We start from the raw sequence: 12,503 nt of genomic DNA, 5'->3' as shown, positions 1-12,503 counted from the left end.
CTGCAAGCCCACTCAGAGGAAGGGTCAGGGGGTTTTGTAGGGAAATACAGTGATGTGAGAAACAAAGACAAAAGAAAAATTATTAAATTTCCTTACTACTTGCAGGACATTGACAAGTCTTTGAGGTGGGCAGTTACATTCCTCCAGGCATTCAACTGCCTGGATGTTGACACTTCACTAAGGGCAAAAGGTAATCTTAGCCTGACCCCCCCCAGGATCCTGTAAGTTTACTTTAACATATAAACATTCCTTTGGAAACTTCTTTATCTCTAGCTCCCCCTCCCCCTAAGATCCATGTTGGCAACCATCCTCCAAGTATCTGTCCCACTGATAGACATCTGAAGGGTCCCATTGAGTAAGGGACATGTGGGGCTGGGTAGGGGTAGAGAGGTATGGGGCTACGTGATCAGGCTCACAGAAATCCCCAAAATGCGTAGGCACAGGGAAGCCAGGGATGAGGAAACAAACCAGACCATCCTGCCCTTGGGCATCAGAGGTGGGGTCTTTTTATGGCAGTCCCACTGGGACCAAGAATAACCAGGCCCCAGAGAAGAAGTGAGCCATTAAAGATGTTATCACCAGCCCTTACTCAAACCGAGACTTAACAGGAATGTTAAGGCCACAAGCTCCCTGGTCAGTTCTAAATAAGAGACTGTCAGTGGAGGCCCACGTTGGCAACCCTGTCGGGACCCCTCTTACTCTTGAGAGCTTTTTCTGTATCCTTGCTTAATAAAACTCTTATCACTTTATTCACTCTCCTTTGTCCTCGAGATTTATTCTTTGACTCCCTGAGACAAGAACCTCACACTCCCGCCTCAACAGGATCTAGCTGGTTTCAACAGGAATTGTGTTTGTGCTACCAGCCTTGTTTATCATGTTTTTCAGTGTGGTACCAGATTCCTTAAAAGAAAAAAGAAGCGGGGGGCGGGGGGGTGGTCTAAGAAGGGAGGAGGGGAGGTTTCTCAAAAGAGAAAAAAAGGCTACTTAGTTTAATATCATGCCTCAGGGATGTTTTAATGCAGCCATTTTGATTTTGTTCAACTTGATGCTTTTACGTGGTTTCAATTTCAGTCACCAGGAGAACCATAGTAAGACTACTTCATATTTTACAGTGAGAAACCACTGACTATTTTCTAGAATGACTAAATTTCAGTGAAAATATTGAATTAGAATTCTCATTTACTGCTGATGGTGATGTGGAAAACAAAGGCAAAAGAAAAAATTAAACCTCTTTACTGCCAACAGCCCATTGACAAGTCCTTGAAACAGGTAGAGTGACCTTCCTCTGGGAGCTCAACTGCTTGGCTGTTGACTCTTCGCTAAGGGCAAAGCCAATCTTTCAATAACATCCCTACCTCCCAGGATCCTGTGAGTCTATGTTAATGTATAAAAAATCCTTTGGAGACTTTATCTCTACCTCCCAAGATACATGTTAGCAATTATCCCCCAAGCAAATGGCCCACCAATATACATCTAAAGTGTCTAATGACTGAGGGTTTACTGAACAGAAATAAATGAGCTTTTCCTAAAAATAGCTAGCCCTGTCAACATCCTGGAAGCCTTGTTCCCAAAATACTTTGGAGGCTTGTGCTGTCTTTATTCCTCTCCCAACTTGAAGTGTATAATCAGTAACCTGTTGCAACCGAAGCGCAGCTCTGTCAGCCCACAAGTTCTGTCCCCATGCTTTAATAAAACCACCTTTTTGCATCAAAGATGTCTCAAGAATCCTTTCTTGGCCATTAACTCCAAACCACAACATTCTACATAAACGGGAATTTAGAAAGGACATTCAATTTGGAAAATTATTTACCTACGGAAGGAGCACATTTTGTCACCCCAAACTCTGTCTCTTTAGCATAAGGATTATTTGAGGCTGGGTTTTGGTTTTAATTTTTTTCTTTAAAGATTTTATTTATTTATTTGAGAGAGAGAGAACACGAGAGGGGAGAGGGTCAGAGGGAGAAGCAGACTCCCCACTGAGCGGGGAGCCCGACGCGGGACTCAATCCGGGGACTCCGGGACCATGACCTGAGCCGAAGGCAGCCGCCCAACCCACTGAGCCACCCAGGCGCCCCTCAGCTGGGTATTTTAAAGAAAGAGCAGACAGGAGTGCCTGGGTGGGTCAGTCACTTAAGCGCCTGTCTTTGGCTCAGGTCATGATCCCAGGGTCCTGGGACCGAACCCGCAATGGGTTCCATGCTCAGTGGGGAGTCTGCTTCTCCCTCTCCCACTGCTACTACCCCTCCTTGTGTTTTCTCTCTCTCTCAAATAAATAAATAAAAACTTAAAAAAAAAAAAGAAAGGAAACAGCAAAGAAAAAGCTCTGGAACCTAGTCTGGTTATTTTGTAAGAGACATTTGCATTTCTAAGGGAAAACTCCATTTGTAAGACTGTCTCCCTCTGTGTAGCAGAAAGAGGGAGAAAGTGTAAATCTCCAGAACCTCTCATCAGTGGACAAGGCATGGATTAAATCGGAATATCAACCATAGCCTCGATTACTGCTTTTTGCCTGGTCACCTCCCCAAATGCTTCCCAGTAGGATCATGTGTGGAGTTTCAAGAAAGGATCGTATCTGGTGCCCCCAGCCCAGATTCTGCCAATCGGCGTGGGTGGAAACAACAGTGTTGTCTTCATTAAATGCTCCAGGCGATTCTAAGTGAAGCCAGGGTTAATTGGAGGGCTTCCCATGAATAGAAGACAGCTGAGTGCAGGCTTTGGCTCACGGGGGAGTAACATGGTCTCCTGTACGTGAATCTTGGAAGCTTCAGGTCCATGCGTCACACTTTTCTTCTTTCTTTCTGCTCCAGCAGAAGTTGTGTGTGTCTGTGGTTGGGGAGGCACCCTGAAAGCAGAGAAGGAAAACCTCAAAGATTGATCTCCAAGGAGGAATTCATTGTTTCTGAATAGCTCCTGACACAAAAGGCTAGGAAATTGGGCCTTTTCTGCATTTCAAAATCCTACCTGCAGGCGAGCAGTTTACAGGTGAAGAGGCTCTGTTGGTGGCTTTAAAAGCATTTTCTCCTGATGCCACTGTGATTTCTCCCGGACTCTTCTGAGGAAGGACTCCAGAGGAGGAAGTGAAAGAAGAAATGGCCAGTTCTCAGGTAAGCTTTGTTCTGAGTTCAGAGGCCCTGTCATCTTTTTCTCCTGAAATTCCTCACATTTAGAAATTGCAAATACGGGGCGCCTGGGTGGCTCAGTCGGTTGAGCGTCTGCCTTCGGCTCGGGTCTTGATCCCAGGGTCCTGGGATGGAGCCCCACTTCGGGCTCATTGCTCAGCAGGGAGCCTGCTTCTCCTCTGCCTGCCGCTCCCCCTGCTTGTGCTTGCTCTCTCCTCTCTCTCTCTCTCTCTGTGTGAAATAAATAAAATCTTTAAAAAAAAAATGTCAAATACGGATTTTTCTAGTTCTGATGTTTCTACTTTCTGTTTACACCTAATTTTTTAAACCTTTTCAGAAATGATAGTCAAGATTAGGTCTTTAGAACACTTCTGCCCTATAAACCAGAGCCTTCTATCCCTTCTCTCCAACCTGGCTTCCAGTAGGCCATCAACAGTTGTCACTTTGAAAGACCTGCCTGCCAGTATGTGAGAATACTCCCTTGGTGACAGATCCAAGGGGAAGGTGTGGAGTTAAAGACCCCTGTTGCTGAAAGGGTCTGGTCCTGCGGTATCAGTGAAGGAAAATGGTCTTATTTAGCTCCCATCTGGAAGCTTTATCAGCTCTATGTAGACCAGGAGTAAGAAAATGCATAAATAAACACAGTATATACGAGGCCCAGAATAACTTGGAACATTCTCTGAGGAAAAAAAAAGGGGGGGGGGGGCTGTCGTACACTTTAGAATGGAAAAGATAGTGTATCTAAAATAAACTAGATATTGCAGGACGGGGAAAGTGTAGGTGATTGAAGTTTGTATAAATCAACTGTATTCTCATAATTTGACATTCTGATTTACTGTTTAGGAGCCACAAGGATGTGGTGCCTAAATGGGGTGTCTCTTGATCGGATGGGGGCCCCCAAATGTAGGGCAATGATTAGGGGGAAGCTATTGGCAGGGGAAGTGAGAATTGACCTGAGGCTGAACAAAGGAGCTAGAAGTTGATTGAAACCAGAGCAAGGGAGCTGTGGACAGTGCCGCAGAAGGGCTGTCCGCAAGAAAGTGGGGGCTGTTCAGGGAAAGATATGGCGGTATGGGTACAGATGGAAGCTTCCCATTTTGGGGAACCGTACCTGGTTGTAAGTAGTTCATTGGTTGGTTAGGGCCTATGGATATTTCAGGGTGTGTCACCTGATGGGCTTGTGGTGTGCAGCCAGGGGGGGTCACTGCCCCTTTCCGCATTCCATTGCTCAAGGCTGTTTGCCTAAAAGCAGCCTCTGGGAAGAACAGACTGTTGCAGGGTTCTTGTCTGGTGGCAGGATGAAAGAATGAATCTCAAGGACACAAAAGGGTCAAGTGATAGTTTATCAAGTGAAGGTGAGAACAGAAAAACAGAAGCATCCTCATCTACAAAGTGATTTGTAAGTGTCATGTCATTGAAAATGGTTCTTTAATTAGTCACCATGACAGTTTTCTACTCTATCACTTTTAATGTGTGTATAACTACTTCCTAAATGTATGGATGGGTGCATGAAATGTAAAAAGATAGATCAATTTCACGTGAATAACTTTTGTTTCCATCATTTTTGGCACATTTGACACCTGCTATGAACATTGGTTTAGAGTCCTCTCGGTATATTGACCTGCGTGTCCTTCTCAGTTGACTCTAGGACCCATAACCTGGGTTGAAACCTGATCCCTTGAATGTACTGGATGTCCTGGATATTTGACAAAATATTCACAAAACATATCAGAATAATGTGCTTACTCTCTTCGATTATTATTATTTTTTTTTATGAAAAACTGTTAGATGCTATCTACTATGAAATGCTCAGAAAGGCTCATTGTGGCCTTTCTTGCTATTCTAGTAGAACCTAGAACCGATTGCTATAAAACCCATTCAGTTCCAGGTCCTCCAAGAATTCCTTCCTTCGGAGTTCTACCTCTTTGTTATTCATAAATGTGTTCCTTGCCCATAGGCTAAAGCCTCGTTAGAAATGCAGAGTCGTGTTCCACCCCAGAACTGTTGAACAGAATGTGCATTTTCATGGTATTGCCAATGCACTGTTGTGAAATTCTAATCACATTAGAATTTGATAAATACGTTCGTAACCCACCGACACTTTGCATGTAAGAAGTAGACACAACTTGCACTGTATGATATAAACAACAGTACTCAATAATGTGTATGCCTGGGTTTATGCCTTCAATTCACAACTTCTCTTGGAGAAACACACAGTATTTATAATGGTTTTGTGGATCATATGCCATCCCCTTACCTCGAAGTTAAACAATACATGAGAGCACATAGCCTGTGTTAAAAATTATCTTACTGCAGATGGCAGGAAACTCACCTAAGGAGAACCAGTTCTCCTAATACAAATCTACTAGTATGAGTTGACTCCTTGTTGAGTCACAGACACAAACTACACCAGGTGGGGGTTGTAACACAAAAGAAACTTGATCTGTAGGAAATCAGATTACAGGGGATAGCTTCCAAAGCAGAGACTCTCAAAGCAAGGGGAAATGGTTTCCTTTTATTTAGGGGTAGGGTGGACATTTAGAAAGGGGAGCCTGTCATCTTATGTAGAACTGGGCATAAAGTTGCACATGGACCTTAACCAAACACTTTGCACATTTGGTAAATGAGGTTTGTGCTTCTCCGTGGGTGGAGAATTTTAGTACTATAAGGAGGTAAATGTAACTGTAGACCACTCCACGGGTTACACCTTGGTCCCTCTGCCTCAAACTGGGCCAACCCAAGCACTTCCCCTGGGCAGTCATTACCTTTTATTGGATAGTTTCTGTTTTCACCACAGGACTCTGCCCATGGGGTGTTTTGGTTGAAGTAAGGGATAAGGTGGAAAGAAGAGGTTAAGTCAAGTGTGGGATAAAGTTTGGTGGGTACAATCAGGCAGTGAAGGCCAGGTCTTGGGTCTGGCCGGGGACACTAACTCCCTCTTTGATCTAGGGGCCATTATGAACCCTGCCTATGGCCACCTGGTGACTGTGGTATTTATTGCAGGCACTGCTGACATTCAGGGATGTGGCCATAGAGTTCTCCCAGGAGGAGTGGGGATGCCTGAACCACACTCAGCGGGAACTGTACAGGGATGTGATGTTAGAGAACTACGGACACCTCCTCTTCCTGGGTGAGAATAACTCCTTCCAGATTTCCCAAACCACATTCAGGGTTTCGTTCTTCCTTTGAAGACTGTCTCTTGGATGATTCTTCTTTGCACAACTGGAATTCAGATCACTGCACTAAGGAACAAAAGTAAGGATTTGTAGATGTAGACAAAAATCTTCCTGATGTTTGCTTTTCAGCTTTAGCTCCCCCTTCCTTAAGGTAACATCATTTCTGCAGATTAGTGGCAATGCTAAACCTGGAGTGGCATAAAATGGTACTGCCCGCATTTAAACTCCCACTTTTTAGTCATTATTGCATCGATAGTACTTGGAAGTGCAAGTTAGGATGCGAATATTTGAAACTCCTGCATGTTCTAAAGGGGCTGTTGGTCAACAGTGTTTGGGATGGGAAAATCATCTTTTAGAATTCTACAGTGTTCTGTCGTCTCTGCTGAGCACAATAGTGGATTGAAAGAATCTCCAGCAATAGTTATATTCCGTTTTTCTATTAAACAGGTCTCATTGTGTCAAAGCCTGATTTGGTCTCCTTTTTGGAGCAAACGAAGGACCCTTGGGATGGGAAGAGAAAGAAGACAGTAGCCTTTCATCCAGGTAGGTGGGAATGAATGAAGCAGATGACAGAGGTGAGGTCCAAGTCTGAAGGAGGAAGGTAGACCTTAAAATGTGGTTCCAGTTGCTCTGCTTGAGTGAAAGTCAGTTGGAGAAGCCCAGTTTCATGCCTCTGTCTCTCTCAGAGGGACATCTGCTAGCCAACATTATCATGCTTTTATGTTCTCGTATAAGAGTGATATAAATCATGGTGAAGTAAGTGTTCAGGGAATCATCATTTACATTAAAGTAAGGTACAGAGGTGTACCTGGGTGGCTTAGTCGGCTAAGCATTCATCTCTTCATTTTGGCTCGGGTCATGACCTTAGGGTCTTGGGGAAGGAGCCCCACATTGGGGTTCAGCAGAGTCTACTAGGGATTCGCTCTCTCCCTCTCCCTCTGACCCTCCCCTGCTATGCTCTCACACGCTCTTTCTCTAAATAAAGGGATAAGATCTTTTTAGAAATACAATGAAAATTAAGTAAGATAGAGGAACATTTTGATATATTTTTTTAAGATTTTATTTATTTATTTGACAGAGAGAGAGAGAGCACAAGCAGGGGGAGTGGCAGGCAGAGGGAGAGGGAGAAGCAGGCTCCCCGCAGAGCAGGAGGAGCCCGATGTGGGACTCGATCCCGGGACCCTGGGATCATGACCTGAGCTGAAGGCGGTCGCTTAACCAACTGAGCCACCCAGGTACCCAAACATTTTGATTTTTAAATGGATTTGCCAGGGAGCTCCCGGGTGGCTCAGTCAGTTAAGCATCTGACTCTTGGTGTCTGCTCAGGTTGTGATCTCGGGTGTCATGAGGTGGAGTCTGTTGGGGATTCCCTCCCCCCATTCCTGCTCACTCATTCACTCTCTCTCTCAAATTAATAAAAAATCTTAAAAAATAATTTGCCGGTTGCTGATTAAGGAGAATATGCTGGCAATTCATTAAAATCTGGACGTATCTTCATTTTAGCAAGTAATAGAAGTCAAGAACATTAGCTGTCCCACTGAAATGAAGAGATTTTCACAGACATCTGAGGAAAGTATAGATAACTCTTCGGTAAAGGGTGTAAAATTAGCATAAATCCACTTTTACTCAATAATGAACCTCAGTTTGAAAAGTATGAAAAGCACAACCCACAGATCATTATGTCAGAGGAATAAGAATGGTTCTTGAATGCTTGTAGTGGGTATTTTGAGGAAGAATCATACAGTGACACTGCAGTGGTTTCTTTAGAGTGCATCTGAAATTAATATTTTAATTAGTAACACTGAATGGATTTTAATGTGTTAACACTGATCTGGAAAGAAGTGTTACCATACTCAAACCTTAGCCTGCCCCAAATTCATCAACGTTGTACGTAAAGAGACGGAAACACAAAGTATACTTTTTTTTTTTTAAAGATTTTATTTATTTATTTGACAGAGAGAGACACAGCGAGAGAGGGAACACAAGCAGGGGGAGTGGGAGAGGGAGAAGCAGGCTTCCCGCAGAGCAGGGAGCCCGATGCGGGGCTCGATCCCAGGACCCTGGGACCATGACCTGAGCCGAAGGCAGACGCTTAACGACTGAGCCACCCAGGCGCCCCCACAAAGTATACTTGACCCTTGAACTACGTGGGTTTTTGAACTGTGTGGGTCTACTTAGAGTGAGATTTAATTATAGTACAGTTCTGTAAAAGTATTTTCTCTTCCCTCTGATTTTCTTAACCTTTTCTTGAGCTTCCTTTATTGTAGGAATATCACATATAACATACAAAATACATATTAATTGATTGTGGGTTTGTTGTTTTTTTTTTTTTAACGTGAGAGAGAACAAGCAGGGGGAGCGGGAGAGGGAGAGGGAGAAGCAGGCTCCCCGCTGAGCAGGGAGCCCCATGAGGGGCTCAGTCCCAGGACCCTGAGATCATGACCTGACACGAAGGCAGGTGCTTAACCGACTGAACCACCCAGGCGCCCCTAATTGACTGTTTTTGATAAGGTTTTTTGTCGACAGCAGGCTATTGAAATTAAATGTTAGGGAGTCAACCTTCTACATGGATTTTTAACTGCATGGGGTTGGGTACTTTGAACCCCTGTTTTATTCAAGAGTCAAGAGTCACCTGTATTTGTTAAAACAGTGGGGTGATATCACTAATAATCTTTTTTCTCTATGGCCTTTAGCCTCGAATTATTTGAGATTATTTTCCCCCAGTTTAGGTAATACATATTTTCCTCCTTATTTTAATTGCTAGAGCAATGTGATGCTTCTAAGAAGAATGATACAGATGTTTTTCGTTTTTTGTTTTCTGTTTTAAAGATTTATTTATTTGACAGAGGGGGAGTGGGAGAGGGAGAAGCAGCCTTCCCGTGGAGCGGGGAGCCCGATGTGGGACTCGATCCCAGGACCCTGGGATCACGACCCGAGCCAAAGGCAGACGCTTAATGACTGAGCCACCCAGGCGCCCCTAGATGTTTTTTATGAGAGTGTGGCTAAACAATTTCTTGATACCGCTGCCTTGGAATGCATTTTGTGGAACCAGACCACCTGCAGGGGTTTGAGCTGACTCTAGTTCCACCCAGTAGCAAATACACTAGATAAAAGCCCCTGGATGACAACCAAAGGTGACTTCCTCAGTAGCCTTTGTGAGAGTGTCCACAGTATATTTACCTTAAGCCCTCCTTAGAGAAGATCCCTGCACAGTTTACCATACTCCACTCATTTTGGTTTGAGTTGTGCATTCTAGCCTTAGCCTGGGAACTCCAAAGCACTTCAACCATGGACCCTAAGAACGACATCTGCCCCAGTTCCTGCCATTCTCTCTGCCTGCACTCAGTCTTGACCTCTTCATGTTGTTCCCTCAAGGCATGTTATGTACGTCCTCCAGGAACTATGAGTAGGAAACTTTATTTTACTTTCCTTGTTGTTGTTAATTGAACCATAACTCATCACCCAGTCCCTAGGGGTCCTACTTAACAACTGCTGATTGTACAAAGTCAATACATACATAATTACAAGCCACATCTACAGAATTTTCAATTACTGTTTATAAAATTTTACGCTATATTTTTCATTGCTTGTTTTCATGAGTATACAGAACACAACATTTTATGGTTTTGAAATGCACAGAATGCAAAATGTTATATTAAGCTAAAGATAGATTTTGGAATAAAAGAATAATTAGGAATGCGGCGCCTGGGTGGCTCAGTCGGTTAAGCAACTGCCTGCAGCTCAGGTCATGATCCTGGAGTCCCGGGATCGAGTCCCGCATCGGGCTCCCCGCTCGGCGGGGAGTCTGCTTCTCCCTCCAACCCTCCCCCCTCTCATGTGCTCACTCGCTCTCTCTCTCATTCTCGCTCTCTCAAATAAATAAATAAAAATCTTAAAAAAAATAAGTGTAATGGTATACTTAAAAAAAAGGATAATTAGGAAGAAGTACGTATATGTGTGTGTGTGTGTGTACCTATATCTTCAGAAGGAAAGGGAATATTGGAGCAAAGTAGGTTATTTCCAAATTTCAAAATTCATGATTCCCTAGTAAAAATGGGATAGGTTAATAATGGGAAGAATTTTCTCTACACTGGGTTGAATTTATTTCTCCTAAGTCTCATGTACCTTGGCTTGAAAATCGCCCTGTGCAAATCATGTCTTGTCTACCTCCCTATTTCTCAGGTAGGATCTACTCTGTTTTCCCTGTTCCAGTGTTAAGGACCTGTTGCTTGTATGTTTTACTCAGGGATTTTAAGAAGAGTTTGCATGAGGGCGCCTGGCTGGCTCAGTCGTTGAGTGTCTGCCTTCGGCTCAGGTCACGTCACGATCCCGGAGTCCTGGGATCGAGTCCCGCATCGGGCTCCCTGCTCGGCGGGAAGCCTGCTTCTCCCTCTCCCACTCCCCCTGCTTGTGTTCCTGCTCTCGCTGTCTCTCTGTCCAATGAATAAAAATAAAAAATCTTAAAAAAAAAAAAAAGAAGAGTTTGCATGAAAAGACAATGGTGTTTAAAAATTCACCTAAATATGGGAGTAATTCCTCACTGAGCATATTAAATTCCATGTAGTTTCATTGCTCCATTTCACTTCTTCCTTCTCAAGTGGAGAAGAACACTAAGTAAGATTTCTTCACTTACTACTCTTTTCCCTTCTTGGAAATGACATCATCTAAGGTAGTCACTTTATTCTAACAGTTTGATTAGGTGAAAGGTTGGAGACTTCATGAGTCATGGGTTGTTTTAACATTCATTTGAAGGGACTAAGCATGGGACAGTGGTCAAGCCTTAGTAGATGTTCTTTTTTTTTTTTTTTTTAAAGATTTCATTTATTTGAGAGAGAATGAGATAGAGAGAGCATGAGAGGGGGGAGGGTCAGAGGGAGAAGCAGACTCCCTGCTGAGCAAGGAGCCCGACGCAGGACTCGATCCCGGGATTCCAAGATCATGACCTGAGCTGAAGGCGGTCGCTTAACCAACTGAGCCACCCGGGCGCCCCAAGGCTTAGTAGATGTTCTAAAACTTAGGAAGAAAACAAACTGTATTGGGAGTGATGATGCAGCCCAAGGTGACATGAAAAATATCTAGGCTAAAGAACTGGCATGAATTCCTCATGTGGGGAGAGGACACCTGTCCGAGGCTGCACTACTGACTCTAAACTTGGAAAGATTAATTTCACTTGTTCTCCTTCCAAATCCTCTCCAGTCTTTATACCATAAGACAACCCAGCTGTCCTCCTTTCCTGTGTTCCGGAGACTGCATTGTCACTGCGCTCTCCGTCCCACACAGGCTCCACGGCCCCTTGTAGGTTGTTAGGAGTAGCTTTAAATTTTTAATTGAATGGGAAGTGGTTGGTAACTGGATCATTTGAGACCGTATGGAAGATTTAAATCGTATACCATCACCACATCCTTGGTAGAATAGGAAAACACCATCAGTGGGCCACAGGATTACTTCAGGCGCTTGGTACTAAGAGTTGTGAGGACAGATAAAACATGATAATCGTATCCTTCGAGAGGGAGATACGGCTTACTAAAACAAATATAGACGATTTTAAGAGATTTTATTTTATTTATTCATTTGAGAAAGTGGCGGGGGGAGAGAGTGAGAGTGAGAACAGGGGTAGAAGGAGGGGCAGAGGCAGAGGCAGAGGGAGAAGCGGATTCCCCCTGAGCCTGGGATTATGACCTGAGCTGATGGCATGACCTGAGCTGACTGAGACACATAGGTGCCCCTGGAAAACTCTAGTAATGTGGGGGGGAAGAACTGGTAGAGAGCTCCCTTTGGTCATTGCACGGTCTTAAGAAGCTTCTGGTTGGGGGCGCCTGGGTGGCTCAAGTCATTAACCGTCTGCCTTCAGCTCAGGTGGTCCTGGGATGGAGCCCCGCATCGGGCTCCCTGCTTCTCCCTCTCACACTCCCCCTGCTTGTGTTCCCTCTCTCGCTGTCGCTCGCTCTCTGTCAAAACAAACCTTGAAAAAAAAAAAAAAAGCTTCTGGTGATGACAAATGTCAGAGTTGGGGACTTGGGAAATGTAGTTTTCTGGGATTCAGGGATGTCAGATCCTTTACTCGTGATTTCATGAATTCTCTGGTGGTCCTGAGGGCCAGGTGCTATTGGATGACAGAGATTAACTGTACCTTTCCAGGTATAGGCATGGAAGTGGGTGGAGAGAGGATATTGGATGATTTAAACATTGTGGGGCTAGAGTCAAGATG

The 12,503-nt window shown here is 44.2% G+C and overlaps 2 protein-coding genes across 2 annotated transcripts in view; both read left to right on the top strand.

The window, feature by feature from the left end:
• The window catches only part of LOC113935809 (zinc finger protein 91-like), a 65,957-nt gene that overhangs the window by 38,056 nt on the left and 15,398 nt on the right, over positions 1–12,503 (top strand). The window lies entirely within an intron of this gene.
• On the top strand, positions 2,883–10,675 carry LOC118356456 (putative protein ZNF720). The gene is made up of 4 exons (XM_035725256.1): positions 2,883–3,104; positions 6,123–6,249; positions 6,743–6,838; positions 10,542–10,675. Exons 1-4 carry the CDS (start codon positions 3,090–3,092, stop codon positions 10,589–10,591), a joined length of 288 nt encoding a protein of 95 aa, XP_035581149.1. The 5' UTR covers positions 2,883–3,089; the 3' UTR covers positions 10,592–10,675.

Source organism: Zalophus californianus, chromosome 17, assembly GCF_009762305.2.
Source record: "Zalophus californianus isolate mZalCal1 chromosome 17, mZalCal1.pri.v2, whole genome shotgun sequence".
Lineage (NCBI taxonomy): Eukaryota > Metazoa > Chordata > Mammalia > Carnivora > Otariidae > Zalophus > Zalophus californianus.
This window is presented reverse-complemented; position numbering and strand designations above follow the sequence as displayed.

Excerpts from the sequence above, each read along its gene's own strand:
- LOC118356456 (XM_035725256.1), top strand. Across the intron at positions 6,250-6,742 it reads CGGACACCTCCTCTTCCTGG|GTCTCATTGTGTCAAAGCCT; the intron begins GTGAGAATAACT and ends TCTATTAAACAG. Across the intron at positions 6,839-10,541 it reads GACAGTAGCCTTTCATCCAG|GGATTTTAAGAAGAGTTTGC; the intron begins GTAGGTGGGAAT and ends TGTTTTACTCAG.